Below are 21,845 nucleotides of genomic sequence, written 5' to 3'. Positions count from 1 at the left end.
CGTGAAAGTATATCATAGGTTTTAGGTCCCGAGCAGGATTGACCATTTATCTATTGTAAGAGTCTCGTCCTCGCAGTAGCAAATCCGCGCCACTCTGGTCCACGAAGATCACATCATCCTGAATCACCAGCGGCTATGGCTTGCTCCATGGCTTTCCGAACAGCTGTAGTCTCCACCCCGTCTCGACCGTCGTAGCCAGCGTGGCGTGAAATAACGGTCCGCCGGCGTCAGAACGTCGCCCACTCGTAACGACAGCACCAAGTCGTAGTTCGAGTGGCACGCCCGCCTTCATAGTAGGGTTTTCCAGCATGTTCCAGGTGACAGTGTCATCGATGTCTAAACTGGCCAGACGGGCGGCCGTGCTGGTGTAGGGCGTGCCTCTGATCTCGGATCCTACCCCCCATTCGACGGCCTGCCTTTCACTTGATACGACGCCAACACGCCTCTCTCACGGACATCGGCGCCCTCACCTGTCTACAGAACACAGCCTTTAGTGGCGTCTGTAGAAGAGCCTCGTCAAGACAGTTATGGTCTGGACCATGACAAAATTTATATCTCTAAGGGCATAGATAGGCTACTCTGTCTTTCGTCATCTCTTCCCTTTTCTATTCATGTTGTGGCACATGAAGGGCTGGGGAGGAAGGGGTACTAATAGCTCATCTCGAGTTCAGCAATTGTTATTATTGTCTTGAACGACGAGTCCGCGAGAGACCACAAGTTCAGCGATAATTCAGCTCTGAAGCAGGATCAGCTCATCTTTAGAAACAGAGATGAAATTCAGTACACCTGAGATTCATCTCCGAGATTCATCGCATTAGATAGCCCTCAAGCCGCCCGACCTGATTCTCCCCGCCTCTGGATCTTGATGTACATGTCCTCGAAATAGCTCACACCTCCCTTTACAACATATGTGCCTGGCTTCTTCTCATCCGCCAGCTCCACTTTGAAGGTCCTGAAGAACTGTAGTGGTGCCTTGTACAGCTCCATCCGCGCAATATCTTGCCCGAGGCAAACACGCGCTCCATACCCAAATCCCATGCTGTACTTGTTGAAGATCTTGGCCTTTTCCTCATCCAGCCACCTCTCGGGCCTAAACACTTGGGCATCATCGCCGTAGATGTTGGGGTCGCGATGCACAAGCCATGGGTTGCAAGTTAGTTCCGTGCCCTCGGGGATAAACTCGCCGTATAGTTCTAGACCTCCCTTTGGCGCAAGACGAGGAAATATGTTTGGCGCTGAGGGGTTCAGACGCATGCTCTCTTTGACGCAGGCGATGTAATAGGGGCAGTGGGCTATGACTTCTTCGTACTGGGGCATGTCGGATAGTTTGTTGGTGCGGGTTGCCTCATCAAGCTCAGCTAGGAGCTTGTCGTACACGGAAGGGTTGCTCAAGATGTGCACCATCATGGCCTGGAATGCGGTTCCAGTAGTGTCTGCCCCAGCAAGGAGGACAAGCAAAATTTCGGCCTTGATGTAGTTGATGTCCAGGGGCTCACCCTTTTCGTCTCTCGCGTCGATGAACCTACGTACCCAAGAGTTAGCCACGTATCAAAGAAAGGTTTGGTCAACTCACGTTTGGAGCAGGTCAATACGACCACTGGTGGTGCCGTTTTCAATGTCCTTGAACCGCTGCTGGATTAAACGGTCCCGGAATCGCATCAACGTTCCAATACCTGAATCTTGCTCGGGGCTTGCAACCATGTACTTGCCCAAAAACGTGCCCTTGACCCAATTGGTAAAAGGGTACAGTCTTGCCATGATGCCGAAAGGTGTAAGGCCATCGTGGAATCCCTTAATCAGACCTTCGACATCCTTGCCAGCCTTGACAAAGCCAAACGGAGCACCAAAGCCGACCTCTGAAATAATGTCGTACGCCATGTACACGGCCCACGGCGCAAAGTCGAACGGCTCTTGTGTCGAGGCAAACTTTTCCTGCAGCTTGTCCATCCAGGCTTGGATGTTGAGGTCGATCAATGGCTCCATCTTTTTGATGTTGCTGAAGCTGTAGGGAGACGCGGCGATCTTGCGGTACTTTGCATGTATGGCGGCATCTTGCATATTGAACAAAGACTCCTCCTTTCCAAAACTTCCCGTGATGTAGTGCTTAGACTTGCTCGCACCGCGACTGTATATCAGAGGGAGCTTTGTCGCATCACTCACGAGCAGCATCGTCGGTGTGATCCTGATAACGGGTCCTGGATAGTATATGAGCTAAGGCTCGCCTTGTTGTTGTCACATCCTCATACCATGCTGTTGGTGAAGCTTCTGAAAGGTCGCACATTCATCGGCCTTCACGTTGTGATAGGTGATCCATAGCCTCGTCACACTGCCCCAGAAGTTGCCGGGGAATTTGGCGAGGGGGTGAAAGAAGCGATACTTGACAATCTGATAAGCAAAACTCAAGACGACGTAACCAACGCCCAAGAGAGCGAGGTTGGCGATGCTCAGCACAGCCATGATGAGAGATGAGCTGCAGAGCACCAATTGTTTGAAAGGAAATGGTAAGCTGGGCCACTCTAAAAGTGCAGAAGGTTATCATTTGTAACTCGGACGCAGGGACAGGCATAAGCATGGTCGGGCTCAACCACCCACTTCTTCAGTCCCCTTCAGGTCGAGTGCGGGGGTTCGCATCTTTCAAAGCGAAGATCTAATGCAACTGCCGCGGGGGAATCTCTTCAACAGGTAACTGGTCCCGTCGACGAGTAAAAGCATTCCTCATACGGTAGGCGATGGTGGGTTGTGCGTTGATTGCCGATCCTACTACGTCGGGGCGCCGGGAACAACCCTCGGCATTACCCACCGTACATGGATCCCTCGAAGACCAAGATCTCAAACGGTCCATGAGTGACTTGGTGTATGCGGTAAAGTGGAGAGACTTGCATGTAGGAAGGATCTTCAACTGTTTCAAAGCTTGCGTGTTGGTCGCGAAGAGTGAAGTTCTCCACAGGATAATCTGCGTTAATAAAAACGGTCTCTCTGTGATGCTGCGCACGCAGTTGTAGCGACACAACTCAGCTCGCTTGCTAAAGAAATACCTTGGTTGTATGGTAGAGCCCTTGGAGCGAATCAAGTATGCAACCTGGCCTGTACATGAACACGATGCAGGTTAGCGGACTCTAAGATACCCCAACCTCGGCACTGGAACGGTCATGCGTACGTTTCAGAGTTCTACGAACACTGTCAGTCCTCCTGAGGCCGGAGATAGTGTTCTTTGTCTTGCCCCTTGTCTGCCTGATCTCCATTTTCTACGATGTCGACCTGACAAGTGGCGACAGTTGCCCAGGGAGCACCCTTGCCAGGCCGAGATGCTGTTCAAGCTCAACGATTTAATGGAGACTGCCCGCTGTCTTGGGCCCTGGACTGCATGGTTGAGCCTTGTAGTTAATGTCTTTGTTACGTTATACGGCAAATAACGCCGGTCTGCCAACAGCCCGTAGCTGTGCCCTCAGGTCTTCCAGTCTCGTATTTTAGCCGAGGGGGCTGGAGGGTACCCTTGTAAGGAATCATGGAACCCGGGCAAGTGCAGATCTTTTACTCCTTCGCAGATCTGCGATTTCAGCAACATGGGCAGCCGATGTGCCGCCTAAGCACGTCCCCATATCTGGTCTACATGAACGCTGAATAGAAGACTCTTTTGATAGCATTAACTCTTCTTTACAAACTGTTCCATTGGACTTTCCAATCTATTTCTAATGAATAAACTAACTCTCACATGTCCATTGCTTTCTCGGCCAGTGTGGGACTGAAGGAAATTTCACTGGGGCGATACAACGTCGTGTTGGCACGTGTCGGAGTTTTTCGTCCACCCGCCGCGGGTTCTAACCGGTCTTCCGACGACACCCTGCAACCAGCATCTTGCTCGCCTTGATCTGCATGGGGGCGATCTTGGACACTTCCAACCTTAACCGAGGAATAATAACCAACACAGAGTCGCTGATGACCCACTAGCAATGCCCACTTCATGATACGTCGTGTTGGTTACATGTCATGTTGGCTGAATCCATCAGTCACTGCATCAGTGTCCTCCCCTGAAGATCACAAGCATGAAATTCTTTTCAACTGAAATCTCATTCACATGCCTCCCAGGTCCCGTCGGCGTTACGTAGAGGATTGCCGCATTGATCGGCTCAGCTGAAACGGTAATTTCTTGGCCGTTAAGCAGAACCTAACGGTTCTTTGGTGGATCAGTCGGAGACGGGAGACGAAGCCGGTTGATGTTGAACGGGCGCCAAGGGCGGGAGTGTCATGCCTGTCTGAGTAAAGACGATCTCGCATGCTGCAGGTCAAGAAGGTCAAGTTCTTTCGTCTCCATAGAACTGCATAGCCTCCCCATGACATCTCAAAAACCGTCCGACCCTCTTTAACTCTGCTTCGGTAGTTCTGCAAGGGACAATTGAGGCTTAACAGCGAAATCCTCTTTCTCGTCTGCTTCCACAAGCAGCCATGGCGGAAAGTCAAGGCCCTGTTGTTAATTCGGTTGCCATCATCTTTGTTGTGATATCCTTTTTCGCTATTGTCCTGCGTATTTGGGCCCGAGCCTTTATCGTCAGATCTCTGGGAGCCGATGATTGTAAGTACAACTTTTTTATCCATTCCATTCAATCTCGATCGATATTGATATTGGGTAGATTTAATATGCGTGGGAGTGGTAAGGAGAGCCTTGTCACCCGAACGCACTCCGCACTGACGCAACGACAGCTATTATCGTGGTCGTTCATCGCTTGCACTATTGCTTGTAAGTAATACGTCAAGTTCCAATCCAGTCATCTCTCCTAACCATGCCCAGCCGTACAACATGGCCTCGGTAGCCACTACATCGACGTCCAGAAGCGAGGGACCCAAAACATGATTGACTACTCCCAGATCGTCTGGTTGTCTTCCATCTTCTACAACGCTTGCCTGGGCTTCATCAAGATCTCAGTCCTGGCCCTCTACATGCGACTAGGCGATCCAAAGCTGCGCAAGGTTGCCCTTGTCATGGTCGGCGTCGTTGGCTGCCAGGCTGGCGCAAATGTGTTGGCTTGCATCTTCCAGTGTTCACCTATCCGCGGAGCATACGACGTCACAATTCTTCCCAAAGACAAGAAATGCGTCGACATCAATGCATTTTACCTGGCCAATGCAGCTGTTAACATCATGACGGATGTCCTCACATACACGCTACCGATTCCCCTGATCATCAAGCTCCGGGTGTCTAGACGGCAGAAGATCAGTCTGGCCATCATTTTGGGCTTGGGACTTTTGTCAGTATACCGGCACCTCTTTGCTGTCGGTGTTCAAAGGACATTGGCTAACATCAATGCTATCCAGTGCTTGCGTCTCCTCCATTATCCGAATCACATACATTCCCCCGATGCTCAGCTCCGACGATCCAACCTGGGTCATCGCAGGCGCCATGTACTGGTCCGTCATCGAAACCAACATCGGAATCCTCGCCGCCTCCATCCCCTCGTACAAAGCCATTGCGAAACGATACGCTCCTCGCCTGCTCGGCAGTTCAGGCATGTCCAGTGACAAACTCTCCGGCTTCAAGCCAATGCCTCTTGGCCCAATGAGCCGAGATCGCACTACACCTTCAACTACGACGAAGGTCGAGTTTGAGAACCGAATCAATAATCGGCTGGATGACAATAGCAGCGAGGAAGTGCTCGTGGCGCCCGACGGCCGCATTGGGGTTAGAACAGAGATTACCCATCACTCTGAAAATGCTCTAGGGGCTGGGATAACCAAGCAGGGGCCAGGAGGTGCTGCAGGATTCGGTAGGGTATGAGGGAGGGGAGGTAGCACTCTCAGACGCTAGCACTATAGACAAATGCTGCAAGGGGGCATTTTGCCACTGACTCTGTGAGCGTGTCTCTCATCTTTACGTATGGGCGTATTGATGTATCTGCCTCAAGTGTCTATGTATTTATCCGTTTTCTAATCCTTGCTTCGTTCTTTGCTGATCGATGAGAAACTATAGGCACTGTGCGTTTTCCATCTACCACCATATCTCTTGAGTGATAGCACTAAGCCAATACTGAACAAGTCCCCCCCCGGTAATACCATACGCAAGAACCAGGCTATCCTATTTCTTCTCCTTCTCGGCCAGTTCCAGATACTGACCAACCACTTCCTTTACCATGGCCTCGTACGTCGCGAGCTCAATACCGAGAACCTCTCGAGTCTGCGGTGCTTGTGTAAGTAATAATTTAATACCAACAAAACTGAAAACACGTACCTTGCTGCAGTCCCATCTAATCGGGAGAGTCGGCTGCGGACTTCCCTCCTTAAAGAGACCAGATGCAAAGGCCTCAGGGAAATGCTTTTTGGCAACAGGAATGGTATCTTCCCAGTTCACCTCAGTACTGAGGATAAAGGACTGATTGCCTTTGATGTCTTTGTCCAGCGCCCTGACGTGTGCCCGAGCCACATCTGCACAGAGAACAACGTTTCCGACTGCAGCAACGCCCTGGTTGCCTGTCAACAAGCCGTTGATGAGGACTTTGGTCGAATCTGTGCGGATTTCCTGAGTATTGGTGAAGAGCTCATCCTTTCCAAAGATCCAGGATGGCATGATGGAGATCAAGTCAAAGCCCGTGGCGTTGTCTCTGACGAACACCTCGGCTGCGTTGAGGGCTGCTGCTTTGCTCGCGCAGTACGCCCGAAGCTGAGAGTCATAAGGCGGTGGTGGGAATATGACACGGTTTTCGGGTCCACGTAGTATCTCCCGTTCCTTGGTGTCTGTGGCATAGACGTCTGCTGGGGCAATGGCCACCGTGGAGCTGGTCATGACGATACGTCTCACTGTCTTGCCCTTTTGGTGGGCTGACTTGAGAATAGCCAGATTTCCTTCGACTGAGACTTTAACTAAGGCATCTTCGGCCTTGTCTTTGGAGGACTCGCCCGAGGGGAGGGGTGCCGCAGCATGGATGATCAAGTCGACTCCCTGAACAGCATTGTCGTACGCGCCAGGGGCTGTCATATCCGGGACCATAACAAAGGTCAACTGATCTGAGGAGAGGTCGAGAGCAGAAATAGAGGGTGCTGCCAGCACCTTGTACACCTTTGACTGTGAACGAGCTGCGACGCGGACTCTGTAGCCGCTTTTGAGGAGGTCGACGAGGATGGCATATCCGAGGAAGCCAGTGCCCCCTGTGAGGAGGACGAGTTCGCCTGTCATGTTTTCGTTGTATCTATGAGAATGATGTAGAAGAATGGTACTGGTGAAACTGGGAAAGACGGGTTTCTTCCTCCTTTTGTACCCAAATCTCCAGCTCAACACCCTGCCATGATGGTTAGCGACTATCTAGATGAGGCATACAGTGTGACGAACTCACTTCAAACATGTTTCCTATTTCGGATGGTGGGAGTTTGGTGCCCCCTTGAACACCCAATCATAGTCTACGCTTCATCAAGATAGCTAGGATCCTCCAACCTGGCGAGTAATTGCGGACACAGACTTTCGTCCCACGGAAAGGTAGACAATATCCCAAGAATGCCATCACTTCCGGAACAAGACTCGTGCTGGGATGCTTGTACGGTGGACTTGAAAAGATCAAGGAACCACTGCCCTTCCAGACACCCTTGTCCTGCCCCTAGTATCCCAATAAACGCTACCCACAACACTGCTTCTCTGTGATCTGTCCAGATTCCTCCAGGCTGGTCCGCTTCCATCATCCTTTGCAATCTGCTGCACATCCGGCAAACGAGTGGACTCCCCGGAGGCACTTGACGCAGTGCCACATACATGAAGACTTGAGCAGCCAAGACGAGCGCACGGGATCGCCTACCACTATCGGATAGATGGACACAATTTTTGTAGAGATGTCTCAGCATTGACTCATCCACAATGTTGAGTAGAGTCCGTTGGTTATCGACTGAGATTGTCAATGACTGGGCTGCAAAAAGCAACTGCCTAAGCTGAGTGAATATCCGCGAGCAATCTTGATCCGCTACTGAATCATATAAAGACGGGTGAGAAGCATGCTCTAGGATTGTTGGTGGCAGTTCAGGTTGATCTGTGTGCATGAGTGGGAATATCAACTCTTGGCCCAGCGCTGTGGCTACTTGAATATCGGCCCTGGGCCTCCCTGTCAGTTGGGGCCAGAAACGTGGATGTCCTTGTGCTTACAGATTGATCGACTTGCAGAGGACAAACTGATCCTTGAAGCTGTCACGGCCGCCTCGTGAGCTGAAGAGATTATGGACACCTTTGAGATGCATCTTGGCAGTCTCAAAGTCCCCACCGCATACCTGGGGCTGTGTCAATGGATGAAAAACTTGACTTTATGAATACGGATACCTCTACAAGTACCAGCGTCGACATGGTGGATATTATAAATGCGATCTCGTGGTTGTGAATTGAACCAGCCTGTGCAAGGCAAGCCCCAACCTCTCGCATCGCTTCCCCCTTCTGGCGCAAGCCTTCGACCTGAATGGACTTCTCCAAGGCTGGACAATCTGCTTGCCACAATGCTGCAGCCATGGCGAGGGTGCTGTGCATCATTGGAGTGCTCCGTAGGGCATAGGGAAACCATGCCTTGGTGCGATCATTCGCACCCAGATTATTGTCAAACTTGAACAGCACTGTTGGCCCAGGGGAGGGATATTAGCAGTAGTTTCAATTGGTAAATGGTGAACCTACGGTACTTGACTAGGTGGTCGACTTGTAGATTGGTAGGAACTGGGAGACTATTGAACGGATCAACGCAGCTGGAGCACACAGGATCCATAAGGAACTTGAATCCAAGCAGCGCATCTTTTTCGACTGCTTCAGAACAAACAGACAGCGTGACTGCCTTGTTTCTGGAACGGCGTTTCGTCTTTTGGAGACCTGCGCGAATGGCATGGCTTCGGGTAGATTTGGCCACTTTGGAGGGTTTCCCATCACCATACTGCACTGCGACGAACTTGAATTGCGGCATTCTTGCACCAATACTGTAGATTTGAGGGTACGTTGAAAGAAGTTTGTTGCTGTTCTGTGAGACGAGTTCAGTCGGATATTAGAACGGTGTTAGTGCTATCTCCGAATTAAGGAATTAGGTGAAAGCGAGGCATTTGACAAGATGTAATTCAAAACACCAGGAGATAAAGTTCCATGCTACAGGCCAGTGGTCTAATAGCAAGAATTACATACGTGTCACTAAATCCATGACCGTTGCAGTGGTTGGATCGATGGTTCACATCCTCTGTTGTGAATGAATCATCAACGGGACAAGGATGATTGGGTAACAGGAGTTGAGAAACGGCCTCTAAGTAATATTACTCTTCGACTCGAGCATAACTTGAAATCCAATATCCAGGGCTTCAGATAAGAGAGTCGAGGCTGTGAATCCCCTCGGCTGATATCCGACGTTGCGGGGTATACCGGAAGACATCCGAGATGGCCTGACTCAGCATGTGTAGGATATATCTCATGCGTCAAGCCAAGCATCTGGAGACTTACACCACAGTTACCTATCAGCAAGTGTGAGTAACTGTACGATGGCATTCCCAAGAATTGGATGGATAGGTAGGTCATCCTTTTGCGACTTCAATGTTCCTCCACTGACAATAACCTAGGCCTTGGCTCTATGGGCTTGCCCATGGCCACCAACCTTCAAAAGCACCTGGTTTCACTTGGAGCACCTAATCTTCACTATTTCAACCGCACTATCTCCCGCGGAGACTCACTTAAAAGCCTTGGCGGTCAACCCTCGCCAACAGCTCGAGAACTCGTTGCAAGCTCCGACATCGTGTTCATGTCCTTGAGCGACGACTCTGCCCTCGAATCAACACTAGACGCCATCATTGACCCAGCTTCGACCAACCAACTAGCCGGAAAGGTTGTCGCAGACACTTCAACTATCCATCCTGACTCGTCCGCAAAGGCGCAGGCTCGGCTGGCTGAGAAGGGAGCCAAGTTTATTGCCTCGCCAGTTTTTGGAGCTAGTCCAGTTGCTGCTCAAGGAAAGCTGTTGTGGATTGTTGCCGGTCCTGATGATGCTGTGCAAGCTATTAGTCCTTACTTGGAGGGCGTTATGGGAAGGGGGGTAATCCGTGTTGGTGAGGATGTGCGACAGTCTAGCATGATGAAGACGGCAGGGTAGGTTCCCCCCTCAAGCTGTTGAAGTATGAGGCTGACACAAATAGCAACTTCATCACCGCTGGCATGATGGAAATCGTCGCCGAAGCACACGTCCTAGCAGAAAAGTCTGGCCTGGGCAGCAAAAACCTCGAGGCCTTAATCGAGCAACAATACGGCCCCCTCGCCCTCTCAATGTCCCAACGCCTCACAACAGGAGCATACATGCCAGCACGAGGCGACCGACCCTGGTCAGACCTCAACCTAGCTCTCAAGGACGTTGGCCACGGCATCACTTGCGCAGAACAAGCAGGTGCAAGATTAGAAGTGGCAGAGGTGGCGATTAAGCATCTTAAGGAGGCCAGTCAGTTCTCCGAGGCTGAGGGGAGACCGCTTGATTCTTCGTCGATGTATGGGATTTTACGAAAGGAGGCTGGGCTGTCGTTTGAGACGGATCTTGTCAAGGAGAGGGATGAGAAGAAGGAAAAGGAATCAGGATAACTGAACAGGCAGTTGATCCTCGAGATAGAAACATTCAAGAAAAACAAGCCACTGCTGATGTCTCCTAACGCAGTGGTGGTCTACTCTTCTGATACAGGCCCAGTCTTGTGATCGGCTATTAGTACAAAACAAAAAGAAATGATCCCAGTTGCTTGGGGGTATCTCCGAATCCTTCATTAGAGTGCAGCCTTTCCCCTGGATTCGAAAGGCAGGATGAGCACCAGCAGTCCCGCAGCGATAAAGAGAGCACCGCTGGTGTATACGGGTGCCGAGGTCTCGAGGTTTGCGAAAATCGCAATGATGGGCTGAACTTGTCAGTATATTGTACACGATAGCCAGGCTTTGTAGAGTACTCACCGCCATAATACCGAATACTCTGTTGCAGCTTGCTGCCAGCGCATTGCCCGTTCCCCTCTGAGGTGTAGGGAATAGTTCGGGTGTGAATCCGTATAAGACGGCATACATGATGTTGCTGAAGAAATTGAAAGCACATTGCCAGCCTAGTAGAGACGTGCTGCTCGATGATGTTGTTGAACAGTAGAGGAACACACCCGTGAGAATCGTGCTCAACGACAATGTGCCCTTTCGACCCATGCGAGGCAGCTCAACGAGCCACCCTCCAAGAAGTGCACCGGGCACACCGAGGACAGCGATGATTAGACTGTTGCGGTAAGTGAGATATGTGCTGCCGTCTCCAAAGTCGGCTCCTCGAGTGGCCTGGATATAAGGAATAAATGCGTTGTAGAGCGGATATCCAAGGCCGATGAGACCCCAGACGGCCATGATAAGACTGGTGCTGAGGCCGAGCTTCTTGGTGATGAACAAGGCCCGAATGTTGCTAAAGTTGACCTTTTCCAGATTCCTCTTTAATGCAGCACCGGCGTCGGTCCGTGCAACATACCCATCAGGTTCGCAGGCCTTGAGATCCTCCAAAGTCAGCGTCGAAGTCTTGCCATTCTTCTTGGCAACCTCGTGCACCACCCTCACAGCCTCCTCATCACGCCCCTTGCTCATCAAATACTTGGGCGACTCGTAAATCTTGAAAAGCAAGAACCGAGCAAGAAACATGAGAAGAGTCAGCCCACCAACGGTGATGACAAAGTATCGCCACCCCATGTTCTTTTGTCTTGTGCACGTCTCATCCTGCTGACACGTGAGGTTGCCTAGCAGAGGCCACGCGATCAGCGTGCCAATGACCTGCGCGATGGCCCAGTCGATGGACAGGATGGTGAGGAGGTACTGGTGCGACCCGGGGAGGAACTCGAGAAATATGGCCGAGTCCACGGGGAGGTTGCCGCCGACGCCGAAGGACCACAGGGCGTCGAAGGTGCCGATGGCTGCAAAGTTTGGGGCGCTGGCGGCGACGAGGCCCCAGACGGCGGTGAGGCCGAGGGTGAGGTTGAATGCCCATCTGCGTCCGACTGGCTGTTATCAGTACTTGATACACAAACAGGCAGATAACTTACAGATGTCACAGCCGAAACCCCAGAACATGGCCCCTGCTAAGAGTCCAATGTTCTGTGCCAGGGTCAAGTACGGGGGTCGATCTGGGCTGAACTCATTGGCGATTGGGGTAAAGATGAGCGACGTGACAATGGGCCACAGATTATCGCTAGCCCATCCAAATCCGATGACGACAAACAATTCCCACTGATACCTTCCCATGCCAATATCTTGAATCTGAACAAATCTCGGTCAAAAACTGCCCCGAGGCGGGGAAGCAAGCGCACTCACTGCACGGTTCAGTATCCGAGCCTTGGCCTCGTACACAGGGTCCAGCGCGTCCTTGGGGATGATTCCCTCATCGTCAGTGGTCTCGGCAAGACTATCCCTCCTCGCATCGTCGTCGTTGAACGAGCCGTAGGCTTTGCGCTCGCCCTGCAGCGTATCGGGGTTCGAGGGCATGCTGCTGTCGTCGGGGAGCAGGCGTGCCGTTTCTAATCGGTCCTGCATATTGACTGGGGGGTGGTACTCCGTATAAATAAACCCTTGACCAAACACGAGAGAGGTATCATGTAATTTTTGCAAAAGGAAAGGAAAGCAAAGATCCCCCTTGCGAGGACGCGGGGTTTGATGGTGCAATCAACTGTACAAGGACATCACCAAGGGTGATTGGGTTGCCCTGAGACCCGCGTGCCACTTGATCTTCAGACCGACCGTCCGGTATCGCCTAGCTCTGCTGACCGGCGTCTGGGGGTTCCGTGGGGGAATATGCGTCATGGATGGAGCGGCCCGCTTCAGAGGCAAGGCATCGTAAGTTCCGCGGGCTGAATTGGTAATGGCCCGGTCTTGTGTGGAATCAATAGTGTGGGGGATGTGTAACGGTCTGGACAAGGGGTCCAAGTCTTGCCCTTGAGATGCCCTGTTCTTGATGGCATCGTACAATGTCGTACATGCATTCCAACTTGGCGTAGGTTCATCGGATTACCCGAATTAATAGCCGCGAAGAAGCACGCAAGAAAACCCCGGAATTGCCATTCACACCAAAGCCGTCAGCAGTTCTAATCACGTCCCCTCTGATTGGATCTAGCTCGGCATGATCGGATCGTCTTGACGTAACCCCACCGCCGCAAATCGCACCAAACATAGAAATCAGCTTCCTTGTTGGAAAAATATTGCTGCAAATAAGATGGTGTCATGAACAAGGTTTCCATTTACAGACGCTTCTTTTTCAGCTCTTGACGCTAACGCTGCCGTTTTTCCTCACTCCATGTCGTAAAGATCGTCGGAGTCACATTTTTACGTCTTCACGTGAAACTCGTTGCTTGGGGATGGTCCCGACAAGGCCCAGCAGATTCCTTCTTCAATCACCCTATCCCAGCGAGCTGAGGCTGACAGCTTTTCTTCGTACGACCGGAACCCATGAGGCAAGCCGATGAATAAGTTGACATCGGTAGGTACCCTACATCTGATCAGCGACGGCTAAAATGGGTAATGGAGCAACCTACCCAGCTTCTGTCAGCATCTTGGCATACAGGAGGGCCTCATCCCTCAGAGGATCCAATCCAACTATGCCGAGCACTGTAGGCGGCATACCCTTGACCTGTGCCGGTGTCGCATTCCCCGGATTCAGCTTGACATCCTTGACGTCTGGGTTCTCGATTTTGAGAAAGCTGGTAAAGTATCGTAGCTCAGACACGGACAGCAACGGCGCCAGCTCATTCTCCTTGTAAGACGAAACGGAATGATGCTTCATCTTTTTCAGCTGCGGCTCGTAGCAGTCGAGGTGCGCCAGGCAGGGAATCATCAGAACCTGTCCAGCAAGAGGCGGGCGACGGTTCTTCTCCCTGTTGAGATGCCGGTCCAGCGTCAATGACGAGGCAACCCAAGCGCCAGCTGATATTCCCCCAAGAACCACCTTACTCGGGTTGCAGCAGAGTTTGTCCATGTTATCGTGCGCCCACTCGAAAGCATCCTCCGCGTCGTTCCATTGCGTCGGGTGCGTAAATTCTGGCGTGTGCCTGTAGTTGACATTGAGAACGACAACCTCTGAACCACAGGCAATCCGTGTACATATCGCATCCTCAGAGTCTAGCGTGCCAAACATGAAACCGCCGCCTTGTAGGTGCATGTACAGTGGGAGCACCGTGTCCTCTGGCACGTTGACGGGTCTGTAGCTGCGAGCTTCAATAGTACTCCCGTCTCGAGAGGGAATGGCATAGTCGCATGTCTTGACCTGATGCGCCAAAACTTTCATCGCTTTTCTCGACAAGGCTTCTCGTTCCTCATTTGCCTGCCTCTTCATCTCAGCGAGACTCGGCTCCGGATGAGCCGGGGGCGGAAAGGTGCGCTCCAGGGCGAGCCATTCCTCGCTGGTTCCATTGTAACAGGAAAAGTCGCACATTTCAGACTCGATAAAAGTTAGATCTAGAGATTAATGACAAAGATAGTTGAGGATGACGGCTTGATTTCCTCTCAACCGATCTTGGGAACCCCCACACTCTGATATACTCCGAGTGGGGATTCGGCATCCGGCATCGGTATCAAGGAACCTCGGGTGAGTTGCGATAAAGGTCTGGGTCAGGATCGACTCGAAAAGGCCAGATCTCAAAATCACGAAGATAAAGACTGAGTTTAGGCAATCAGACTTTATTCACAGAGTCAACGTTGGAACATGGACTTCACGAGAAATGTCACTCAACGGCATCCTCGGTTGTTAAGGTAAGGTTCGGTTAACCACGGGGAAACGACTACTTCCATGACATGCCGCCATTGCCGATAATAGTGAACGTTCCTATTTAATCGAGAAGGTCTAGGAGCCTCAGGAAATCTACCGATATAGTTGTGGTTTTGAAGATGGCCAAGTTCTCGCCGGCTTTGGCAATACTCTCCAGCCAAGATGCGTCACGACGTAATTGCCTATGCGAGTTAAGGCTAATGAAGAAGCGGGCTTGGGCCAAACAAAGAGTAGAGTTATTGACACATAACAGCGCCGAAACTCAATGCAATAAGCAATAACCAACCTCAGGTGACTCAGCAAAACAAGCAAACCCTGCCGCTGGCATCATTTATATCCTGGGTTTTCCTCCTACTTCTCTCAACCACCTGTTCAACCACCACTCATTGATAAACAAATACCTGCCCATCTTTCAAAATGCACGGGTTGTATTGGAGATGCGAGGTGCTCGAGCTGCAGAGAGGATGGCAGAGGAGGGCGCTAAGAGAGCAGAGAGAATGGCTGAAAAAGTAGAAAAGATCGTTAAGGGAGTCGAAGATAGGGCAGGGAAGTTCGCCAGGAGCATGCCCCGACCAGAATTTCACTACGCTCACGACACTCAGCAAGATCATCAACCTGGCGAGGCTCACCAGGCCGAAGAGCCTCTGCATAGAAACCCCCAAAGACCCTTGGCCGACTTGAAAACAAATTACGATAGCCTAGGAAAATGGTTTATGATCCATCTTACTGCACTCAAGCGTTTTTATTAGGTACCCGTTGAAGGCAGGAACAAACTCCAATCTTCATCGATATCCAGCATCCCGACATCCAGTCCAAATGGAGACATTGTATCATGCTCCGAGTTTCCCCCAAATCCCCACATCTCATCCATTGCCAGAGCTGGAGTAAATCCCATGTAATCCAAGCTATAAGCGCTCCCCCAGGTACTATTTGCATCGGAAGAAGAAGCTTCCGTTGTAGACGGTGTTAACTGAGGATGGGCACTGGCCGGTCTTTCATCTCCAGCCCGGGAACTTTGCACTGGAACTCTCCATACGACCATTCCAAAGTATGGGATAGGGATCTCCTGAGTAGACCCCCCGTGCTGTGGGGGACTGGAAAGAAGCGCCAATGCCTTTCGACACTGGCTGGCCATCTTGCATCCCTCCTCCTCGGACGCCTGAAAGATCCTCTCCGCATCAGTGACAAGTTGCAAATCTTCGGGCCTGGAGCAATCGCTTGAGATAGAGTTTCCAATAAGCAAGACCACTGCGGCCGTGAAGGCCACAAAGTCTGACGTTTTGCAGTCAAATAAGCTCACCCCGTCCACCTCGGCATGAAGAACCAAGAAACACTTCACTAGTTGCCTGGCTGCGTCTGAGCATGCAAGCCTGGATACCTCTTGTGATGCTGATGATGATTGTTTCAGGAAGGGCAGGTGGATGTACATTCGTATGTGGAAGAAGAAGAAATGAACCAACAGCCGGTCAACCAGGCTGTTGAGCTCAATGCGGGAGCTGGGTAGTTTTTCCGGAATATCCCACCAGCTTGAGGGTACTGAGTTGTAGATATTATCCATCTCTTCATCGAGAGACATTGCCTTGGCGAAAGATGGCTTTCCAGGTGATATGAGATAGTTGATGACTTCTCCAGCGGTGACTGCACACCTGTGAATGAAGATGGGAACCCAAACCTCAGGTGAGGTTTGATCCACATCTTTGGGTCCCGAGGTGTCGAGAAGGGCGTCGTTGAATCCATGAGGGAGTCCGAGAAGTAGGCTGGTGAAGCGATCGCCGTGATAAATAGCCCACCATATCCGCTGTCGGATAGCAGGGGCCATTGGACTAAGACGGTGCATGCCCTACTCTCACAGTTGGCAGTTGTAAGATAAGTTAGAATAAACACACTTACCATCATCTGTGCAATGGCTAACCCCTTTCGCCATGTGAACCACGCCCGTCGTGGCTGCCCAATGTCTGTGTACGTCTTTGCCAACAAGACTAGGCACTCCATGCCATCCAATGTAGCTGCCAGAGCAAAGTCACCGATGATGAGGGTATCCACGAGAGTAAATATTCTATGACCTTGACCTAAACTCCGTGCATAGGCAACAGCCAAGATGGCCAGCTCGGCTGGACTGGTGCTTGTGTATGCATGGGCGGCGAACGTAAGGAGTGGTTCCAAAGGCTCGCTTTGAGAAATGGCACGCGTTTTCTGACGGAAGCTATCCCACCAAGATCCATTCTTGGAGAGAGTAGCCGTAATCTCGTCATAGCTGGGGAGCGCTGAGCGGAGGGTGCCGCATATCTTTGTTTTGTGGGCTGCTGCCTGGGTGAGACGAGTGCCACGGGTGTATGGCATCGAAGTATTATCCTACAGATGGTGAGATTCCAAGTGTACAAGATGTCTGCCAAGAGTAAGGTGCATACGTGGGTATCATCTAGGACGGCGACGAGAGGAGGCGGATGATCTGACGGTGTCTCTATATCTGAGGTCTCTTCGTCCGAGACGAGGGTATGTCGTCCCGTCAGGTCTCCTTGACGGGAGGATGCTCTCGGCAGAGACTGAACTCTGGGCCGTCTCCGTGACGTGGACGAGGGTGTAGAGGTCCGAGGCCTTGTTGGCTCGGCGTTCTCTGTGGTGTCCACGCCCTCGTTCTGGTCGACGCATGGAGAGCCACGAACTGAGCAATGAGAGCAAACGGAGCTACTGGGAGGAAAGATACAGCGAATTTTTCGTCTCCGGCCTTGTGTAGCATTGCAAATCAGCTTTCATGCACGAAAACAAACCGCGCAGCCCTTTGAAGACAAAAAGTGTCGCTTACATTCAGTACAACTGCGAGTCCCTTTCCTCATCCGCTTCCTCGGCCTATCAGACATTCCCCCCGAAGCCAGCGGGATGCCAAGATCTGCAAGAGAGTCTTCCATGGTGAGACGGACCAAGCAGGTCTTCGATGGTGGTTGATTTGATGAGGAGAGTTGTGCTGACCGGCTGAGAAGTGGCGGACGAATAGATGACAGACGGACGAAATTTGTTGGTCCGCGCCACATTTTCTCGGACCAAGCCATTTTCGTCCGTCTTACATGCTTCGTCCGTGAATCTCGAGGGTATCAAGAGAAGCATCTTGATGTCTATAAAGATGTGCTTGTCTTTCGAGAAATGGACTCAATTCCAGAATCACCAACACAGACTCAAACAGCAATCAACAATCTTCAAAGACTCTTCAATCACAACAACTTCACTTTACGACCCAACCAACCACACACCAACACTAACAACAATGGCTCCTCTCATCTGGCTCATCACCGGTGCCACCTCTGGCATCGGCGCTTCTCTCATCGAGCAAGTCGTCGCTCGAGGTGACAAGGTCATCGCCTCCGGCCGCAACGTCGAGAAGCGCCTTGGTCATCTCAAGTCGGACAAGATTGCTCTTCTTGAACTCGACATTACCGCCAACATTGTCGATCTCAGGACGAAGATTGAGAAGGCTTGGGTAATCTTTGGCAAGATTGATGTTCTTATGAACAATGCGGGCATGTCCACCATGTGCAGTGCTGAAGAGGCTGAGTGAGTGCCCCGTCCGATACATAACCAGCCTCCTGACTAACACATTTCCAGTGATGCCCTCGCCAACACTGTCTTCCAAGTCAACTTCTTTGGGCACATCCGCGTCACCCAAGCCATCCTTCCCCTCTTCCGAGCCCAGGGCAACGGCTGCATCGCTTTCACCTCATCCGGCTCTGCTTGGACACCCTTCCCATTCATGTCCCTCTACGCCGCATCCAAGGCTGCCATGAGCTCCTGGGTCGACGCTCTTCACAAGGAAGTCCGCCCTCTTGGTATCCGCTGCGTTTCCTTTGAGCTTGGTGGCTTCCCTACCAACCTCGGCCAGCCGCGTGAGCCATCAGATGCCGGATTCGGGGCTAACGGTCCCGCCATCGAGGCTTATACCCCGCTCTTTACTTCTCTTGTGACCAAGTTTGCAACCAACCCTGAGGTTCACATGCCCGGAGATGTGACAAAGGGCGCTAATGCTATCGTTGACGTTGTCAAGGGGGAAGGTCTCGCGGCTGGAAAGACTTGGGCGGTTCGAGTTGCCCTGGGTTCAGACGGGCTCGGCTTGGCGCGACAGAGGTGCGAGGAGCAGCTGAAGCTGATTGATGCTTGGGAGGACCTCAGCTCAAGCACTGATCGAGAGGGTGCAGATGGTTCGCTGACGAACAAGGAGAGATTTGAGTTTACTACTATCCTTGAGTGAGAGGACAGACGGGGTAAGAGACTTGGTGAGGGAGTTTGCTGGGAATTTGTTACGGGAGGATAGACACATGAAGCATTGTTACCTACAATTTTTCTCTTAATCTTTGGAGGGAAATTATAGAATAAATCTTAGACGTTCTCTTTGACTCTATGCCAGGTTTCTCTCTTACTCCCTTCCCCAAGATTATATTTGGTGCTACTTTCAGCATACCCACCATGCCACGTTCTGAACCTTCAATAAGTCTTCATTACTCGGAAGTATGATCTAAATCTTTGATAGAATGAATATCGGCGCCTTGATCATGACTCATCAAGTCTCCACAGGTTGAGAACAAAATCAAAGACCCAACTCGACAACATCCCTTCCTCCGCAGGCTCCACCATAGACAAGAAGAACGTTCCCTCAAAGTCCTTCACCAAAGCATTCACGTCGTCATTATCAAAAGTTGCATAGTTCTGCACCAGACGCAGATCCGGCCCGTCAATCTCCAATGTCGAGTGCAGGTACGCAGACTTGAAGTCGCGGAATTTCCTCCACTCCTCTTCCTCTTCGCCCTTGGCCTTACGGCTGATCTGTAGGATCTTGGCGTCGCGGGAGAGTCTCGTAAGGAAGCCGTACCCCATGTCCCATGCTCCAAGTACGTGCCGGAACACAACGTCTCCCGTGTCAAGGTTCCAGCCTGTGACGAAATACTCCACGAGGGGAGAGATTTAAGGCTTATAGACGTAGCTAACAACGACGACAAGGTTACCTGCTACTGCGACTGAGCTAGGATAGCAGTTGCAAGCCTTCCCATTTGGGTGAGTATGGGCTTTGAGTGAGTAGGAATGTTTCTCAGATTGTTGAACCTTTAGCCTCAGGTCTCCCTCGGCAGCTAAATCATCTTTGAAGCTCCAAGTCTCAACCACAGGATTGCTCTGGATATTGAAGAAGCTGACGATGTGGCGGCCGTCATCGGAAAAGTTCCACTCGCACTGGGCTACCTTTGCAGGGGTCTCTGATAGCATCACGTCTTCAACCCTGATTCCGGGTAGCCGAGATCCAGTCCTGCTGACTTGATATAGGTGCAAATTCCCAACCTCTCCTAACCCCAGCCGTGTCCGCTGAAGACACAGCCCGCGATCCCAGTCTAAGGGTAAGGAGGGGTTGTGGGAGATACAATCAGGAATACTAGTCTTTTCGTCTCTTTGGCAGCCCGTCATCCAATCGTAAAGCAGGGTCTTACACTTGCCAAATTTTTCGCTGCTCCGGCCCCTGGCCCAGAAGATAGATCCATCAGCCGTGAGGTTGGTCAAGGACCCTCCCTGACATGGGAAGCTATACAACCTCAACATGGAGGGAAATTCAAAGACTCTCACGCGTCTCGAGTTGTCAGGATCATTGTATTCCACGTAGAGCTTCGTTTCGTCATCTGACAGACGTATTCCCCGGCCGCACCGAAATATACGGTCTTTGGATAAGAAAGTATCAACCGAGTAGGCGAAAGAAGTGCTCTTGGAAAGAAGAACGCTGTGCCCCGGCAACACGCACTTTTCTTGCCCAAAGAACACAAGGGCAGCGTCACCGGCTAATGTGAATCTTTGGTCCGATTCTTGAGCAGGCCATGCCTCATGTTTCTCCTTGGGAGGAGAAACAGGGATTGGTTGCGGGAGAATTGTCCCCGCGCGCTCCCCTAACTGACTTTGCTGCTTGATAGGCTGGTTGTTGGGGGGTCTCACAGGCAGAGACCCGATGTAATTTTTGGGAACCCTATCCAAAAACTTCCCGGGAAGTGGTTGTGGCCCTTGGTGGTTCTCAGCCCCGGTATAGTGAGCGCTTACAGGTAGCGGTGTTGGTACCGATGACAGTGTTGATGCTGGTGACGCCATTGGTGCCTGTGACGGCTTTGGGGTTGAAGATCGGGTGCTGGCCTCGGACTGTTTGGCTTCTGACCTGTTCTCCTCAGATTCTTTTGCCGCCACCTGGTTTGCCTCGGGCACTCTTGACACATCGTCGTTGGAGGCTACCTCGGTAGCAATGAGAGTTGATGACCTATCAAAATCAGTCCCGTTCCGCCAGCAAAGCGTCGGTCATCCTACCGCTCAGAAATAGACTCTGGAGTGCCTGGTCTAGAAAGATCGCCACACACAGACCCGGCAACTGAAGTCAGATCATAAAGATATCTGTTGAGGAGAAACATTTTGCTGCTTTCGGCCGGAATGTTCCTTCTGATGAGTACCTCTAGCCTCGCTATTTCCTCGAGAATTTTAGTCGTATCTTCCTTAATCTCGGCTGTATCTTGCTTGATGTCGGCAGTGTCCTCTAAGATGTCTTCGGTATCATTCTTGATGCTCTTGGTCATTGCCCTAGTAATCATCATCAGTCTACCACGTTTAGACCCTCGGCTAAGTGCATCTTACAGAGTGATCGTGTCCACGGCAAGATTCAAGGCGCGCCAATGGGCCTCAAGGACAGCCTTGAGCGAGTTGACTTTTTGCTTCCCTTTGGCCGCCCAGCTCACAGCTGCAAATCTGCCACTATGCTCCACAAGCACATTGTCAATCTCTTTCGCTGCATCAAGACAATTTTTGATGATGCTTCGAATATCGTCCCGGATACTGCTAGGTAGCGGACCTCCGGTCTCACTGCCGTCTGAGACCAAGTCCTCGAGGATATTGAGTGTGAGCTTCAGCTCCGACAGTTCCCGGTTGACAGCGCTCAAGTCGCTACGGGCATCCCTGCAGTCAATGATGAAGCCTCTAATGGTGCCGATCGTCTTGTCAGCGACTTGCGCGAACGCGATACAAGAGGCGGCAATCTCCATGACACCGACGACACCAAGTTGATCGCCTTGGAATGTTGCGCAAAGTGAAAAGATCGAGGAGGGAGGAATCTAGAACTCGAGA

General features: G+C 51.4%; 7 protein-coding genes and 1 pseudogene across 8 annotated transcripts, besides 1 other annotated feature; 3 read left to right on the top strand and 5 right to left on the bottom strand.

Moving 5' to 3' along the window:
• Positions 1-825: 825 nt before the first annotated feature.
• Positions 826-2,457, bottom strand: NCS54_00492500 (Hypothetical protein; the record flags this gene model as incomplete). Its single annotated transcript, XM_053150444.1, has 3 exons — positions 826-1,522; positions 1,574-2,195; positions 2,247-2,457. The coding sequence occupies 3 exons, from the start codon at positions 2,455-2,457 to the stop codon at positions 826-828; spliced, it is 1,530 nt and encodes a 509-aa protein (XP_053006419.1).
• Positions 2,458-4,443: 1,986 nt separating this feature from the next.
• Positions 4,444-5,770, top strand: NCS54_00492400 (Hypothetical protein; the record flags this gene model as incomplete). The annotated part of the gene is made up of 5 exons (XM_053150443.1): positions 4,444-4,570; positions 4,629-4,648; positions 4,699-4,735; positions 4,787-5,243; positions 5,311-5,770. 5 exons carry the CDS (start codon positions 4,444-4,446, stop codon positions 5,768-5,770), a joined length of 1,101 nt encoding a protein of 366 aa, XP_053006418.1.
• A 297-nt stretch (positions 5,771-6,067) lies between these two features.
• On the bottom strand, positions 6,068-8,308 carry NCS54_00492300 (Epimerase domain-containing protein; the record flags this gene model as incomplete). The annotated part of the gene is made up of 4 exons (XM_053150442.1): positions 6,068-6,166; positions 6,221-7,265; positions 8,114-8,235; positions 8,285-8,308. The coding sequence occupies 4 exons, from the start codon at positions 8,306-8,308 to the stop codon at positions 6,068-6,070; spliced, it is 1,290 nt and encodes a 429-aa protein (XP_053006417.1).
• A 1,127-nt stretch (positions 8,309-9,435) lies between these two features.
• On the top strand, positions 9,436-10,546 carry NCS54_00492200 (annotated as a pseudogene). The gene is made up of 3 exons: positions 9,436-9,493; positions 9,544-10,066; positions 10,114-10,546.
• Positions 9,436-10,546: a sequence feature.
• Positions 10,547-10,722: 176 nt separating this feature from the next.
• On the bottom strand, positions 10,723-12,499 carry NCS54_00492100 (MFS domain-containing protein; the record flags this gene model as incomplete). The annotated part of the gene is made up of 4 exons (XM_053150441.1): positions 10,723-10,851; positions 10,904-11,967; positions 12,013-12,226; positions 12,281-12,499. 4 exons carry the CDS (start codon positions 12,497-12,499, stop codon positions 10,723-10,725), a joined length of 1,626 nt encoding a protein of 541 aa, XP_053006416.1.
• Positions 12,500-13,285: 786 nt separating this feature from the next.
• On the bottom strand, positions 13,286-14,390 carry NCS54_00492000 (Abhydrolase-3 domain-containing protein; the record flags this gene model as incomplete). The annotated part of the gene is made up of 2 exons (XM_053150440.1): positions 13,286-13,448; positions 13,495-14,390. The coding sequence occupies 2 exons, from the start codon at positions 14,388-14,390 to the stop codon at positions 13,286-13,288; spliced, it is 1,059 nt and encodes a 352-aa protein (XP_053006415.1).
• Positions 14,391-17,982: 3,592 nt separating this feature from the next.
• On the top strand, positions 17,983-18,960 carry NCS54_00491900 (Hypothetical protein; the record flags this gene model as incomplete). Its single annotated transcript, XM_053150439.1, has 2 exons — positions 17,983-18,269; positions 18,321-18,960. The coding sequence occupies 2 exons, from the start codon at positions 17,983-17,985 to the stop codon at positions 18,958-18,960; spliced, it is 927 nt and encodes a 308-aa protein (XP_053006414.1).
• Positions 18,961-19,259: 299 nt separating this feature from the next.
• Positions 19,260-21,763, bottom strand: NCS54_00491800 (Hypothetical protein; the record flags this gene model as incomplete). Its single annotated transcript, XM_053150438.1, has 4 exons — positions 19,260-19,639; positions 19,712-20,991; positions 21,039-21,305; positions 21,360-21,763. 4 exons carry the CDS (start codon positions 21,761-21,763, stop codon positions 19,260-19,262), a joined length of 2,331 nt encoding a protein of 776 aa, XP_053006413.1.
• Positions 21,764-21,845: the final 82 nt, after the last annotated feature.

This window comes from Fusarium falciforme, chromosome 4 (genome assembly GCF_026873545.1).
Source record: "Fusarium falciforme chromosome 4, complete sequence".
NCBI classification, from domain to species: Eukaryota; Fungi; Ascomycota; class Sordariomycetes; order Hypocreales; family Nectriaceae; genus Fusarium; species Fusarium falciforme.
The sequence above is the reverse complement of the archived record's forward strand: the minus strand, read 5'-3'. Positions and strand labels throughout refer to the sequence as shown.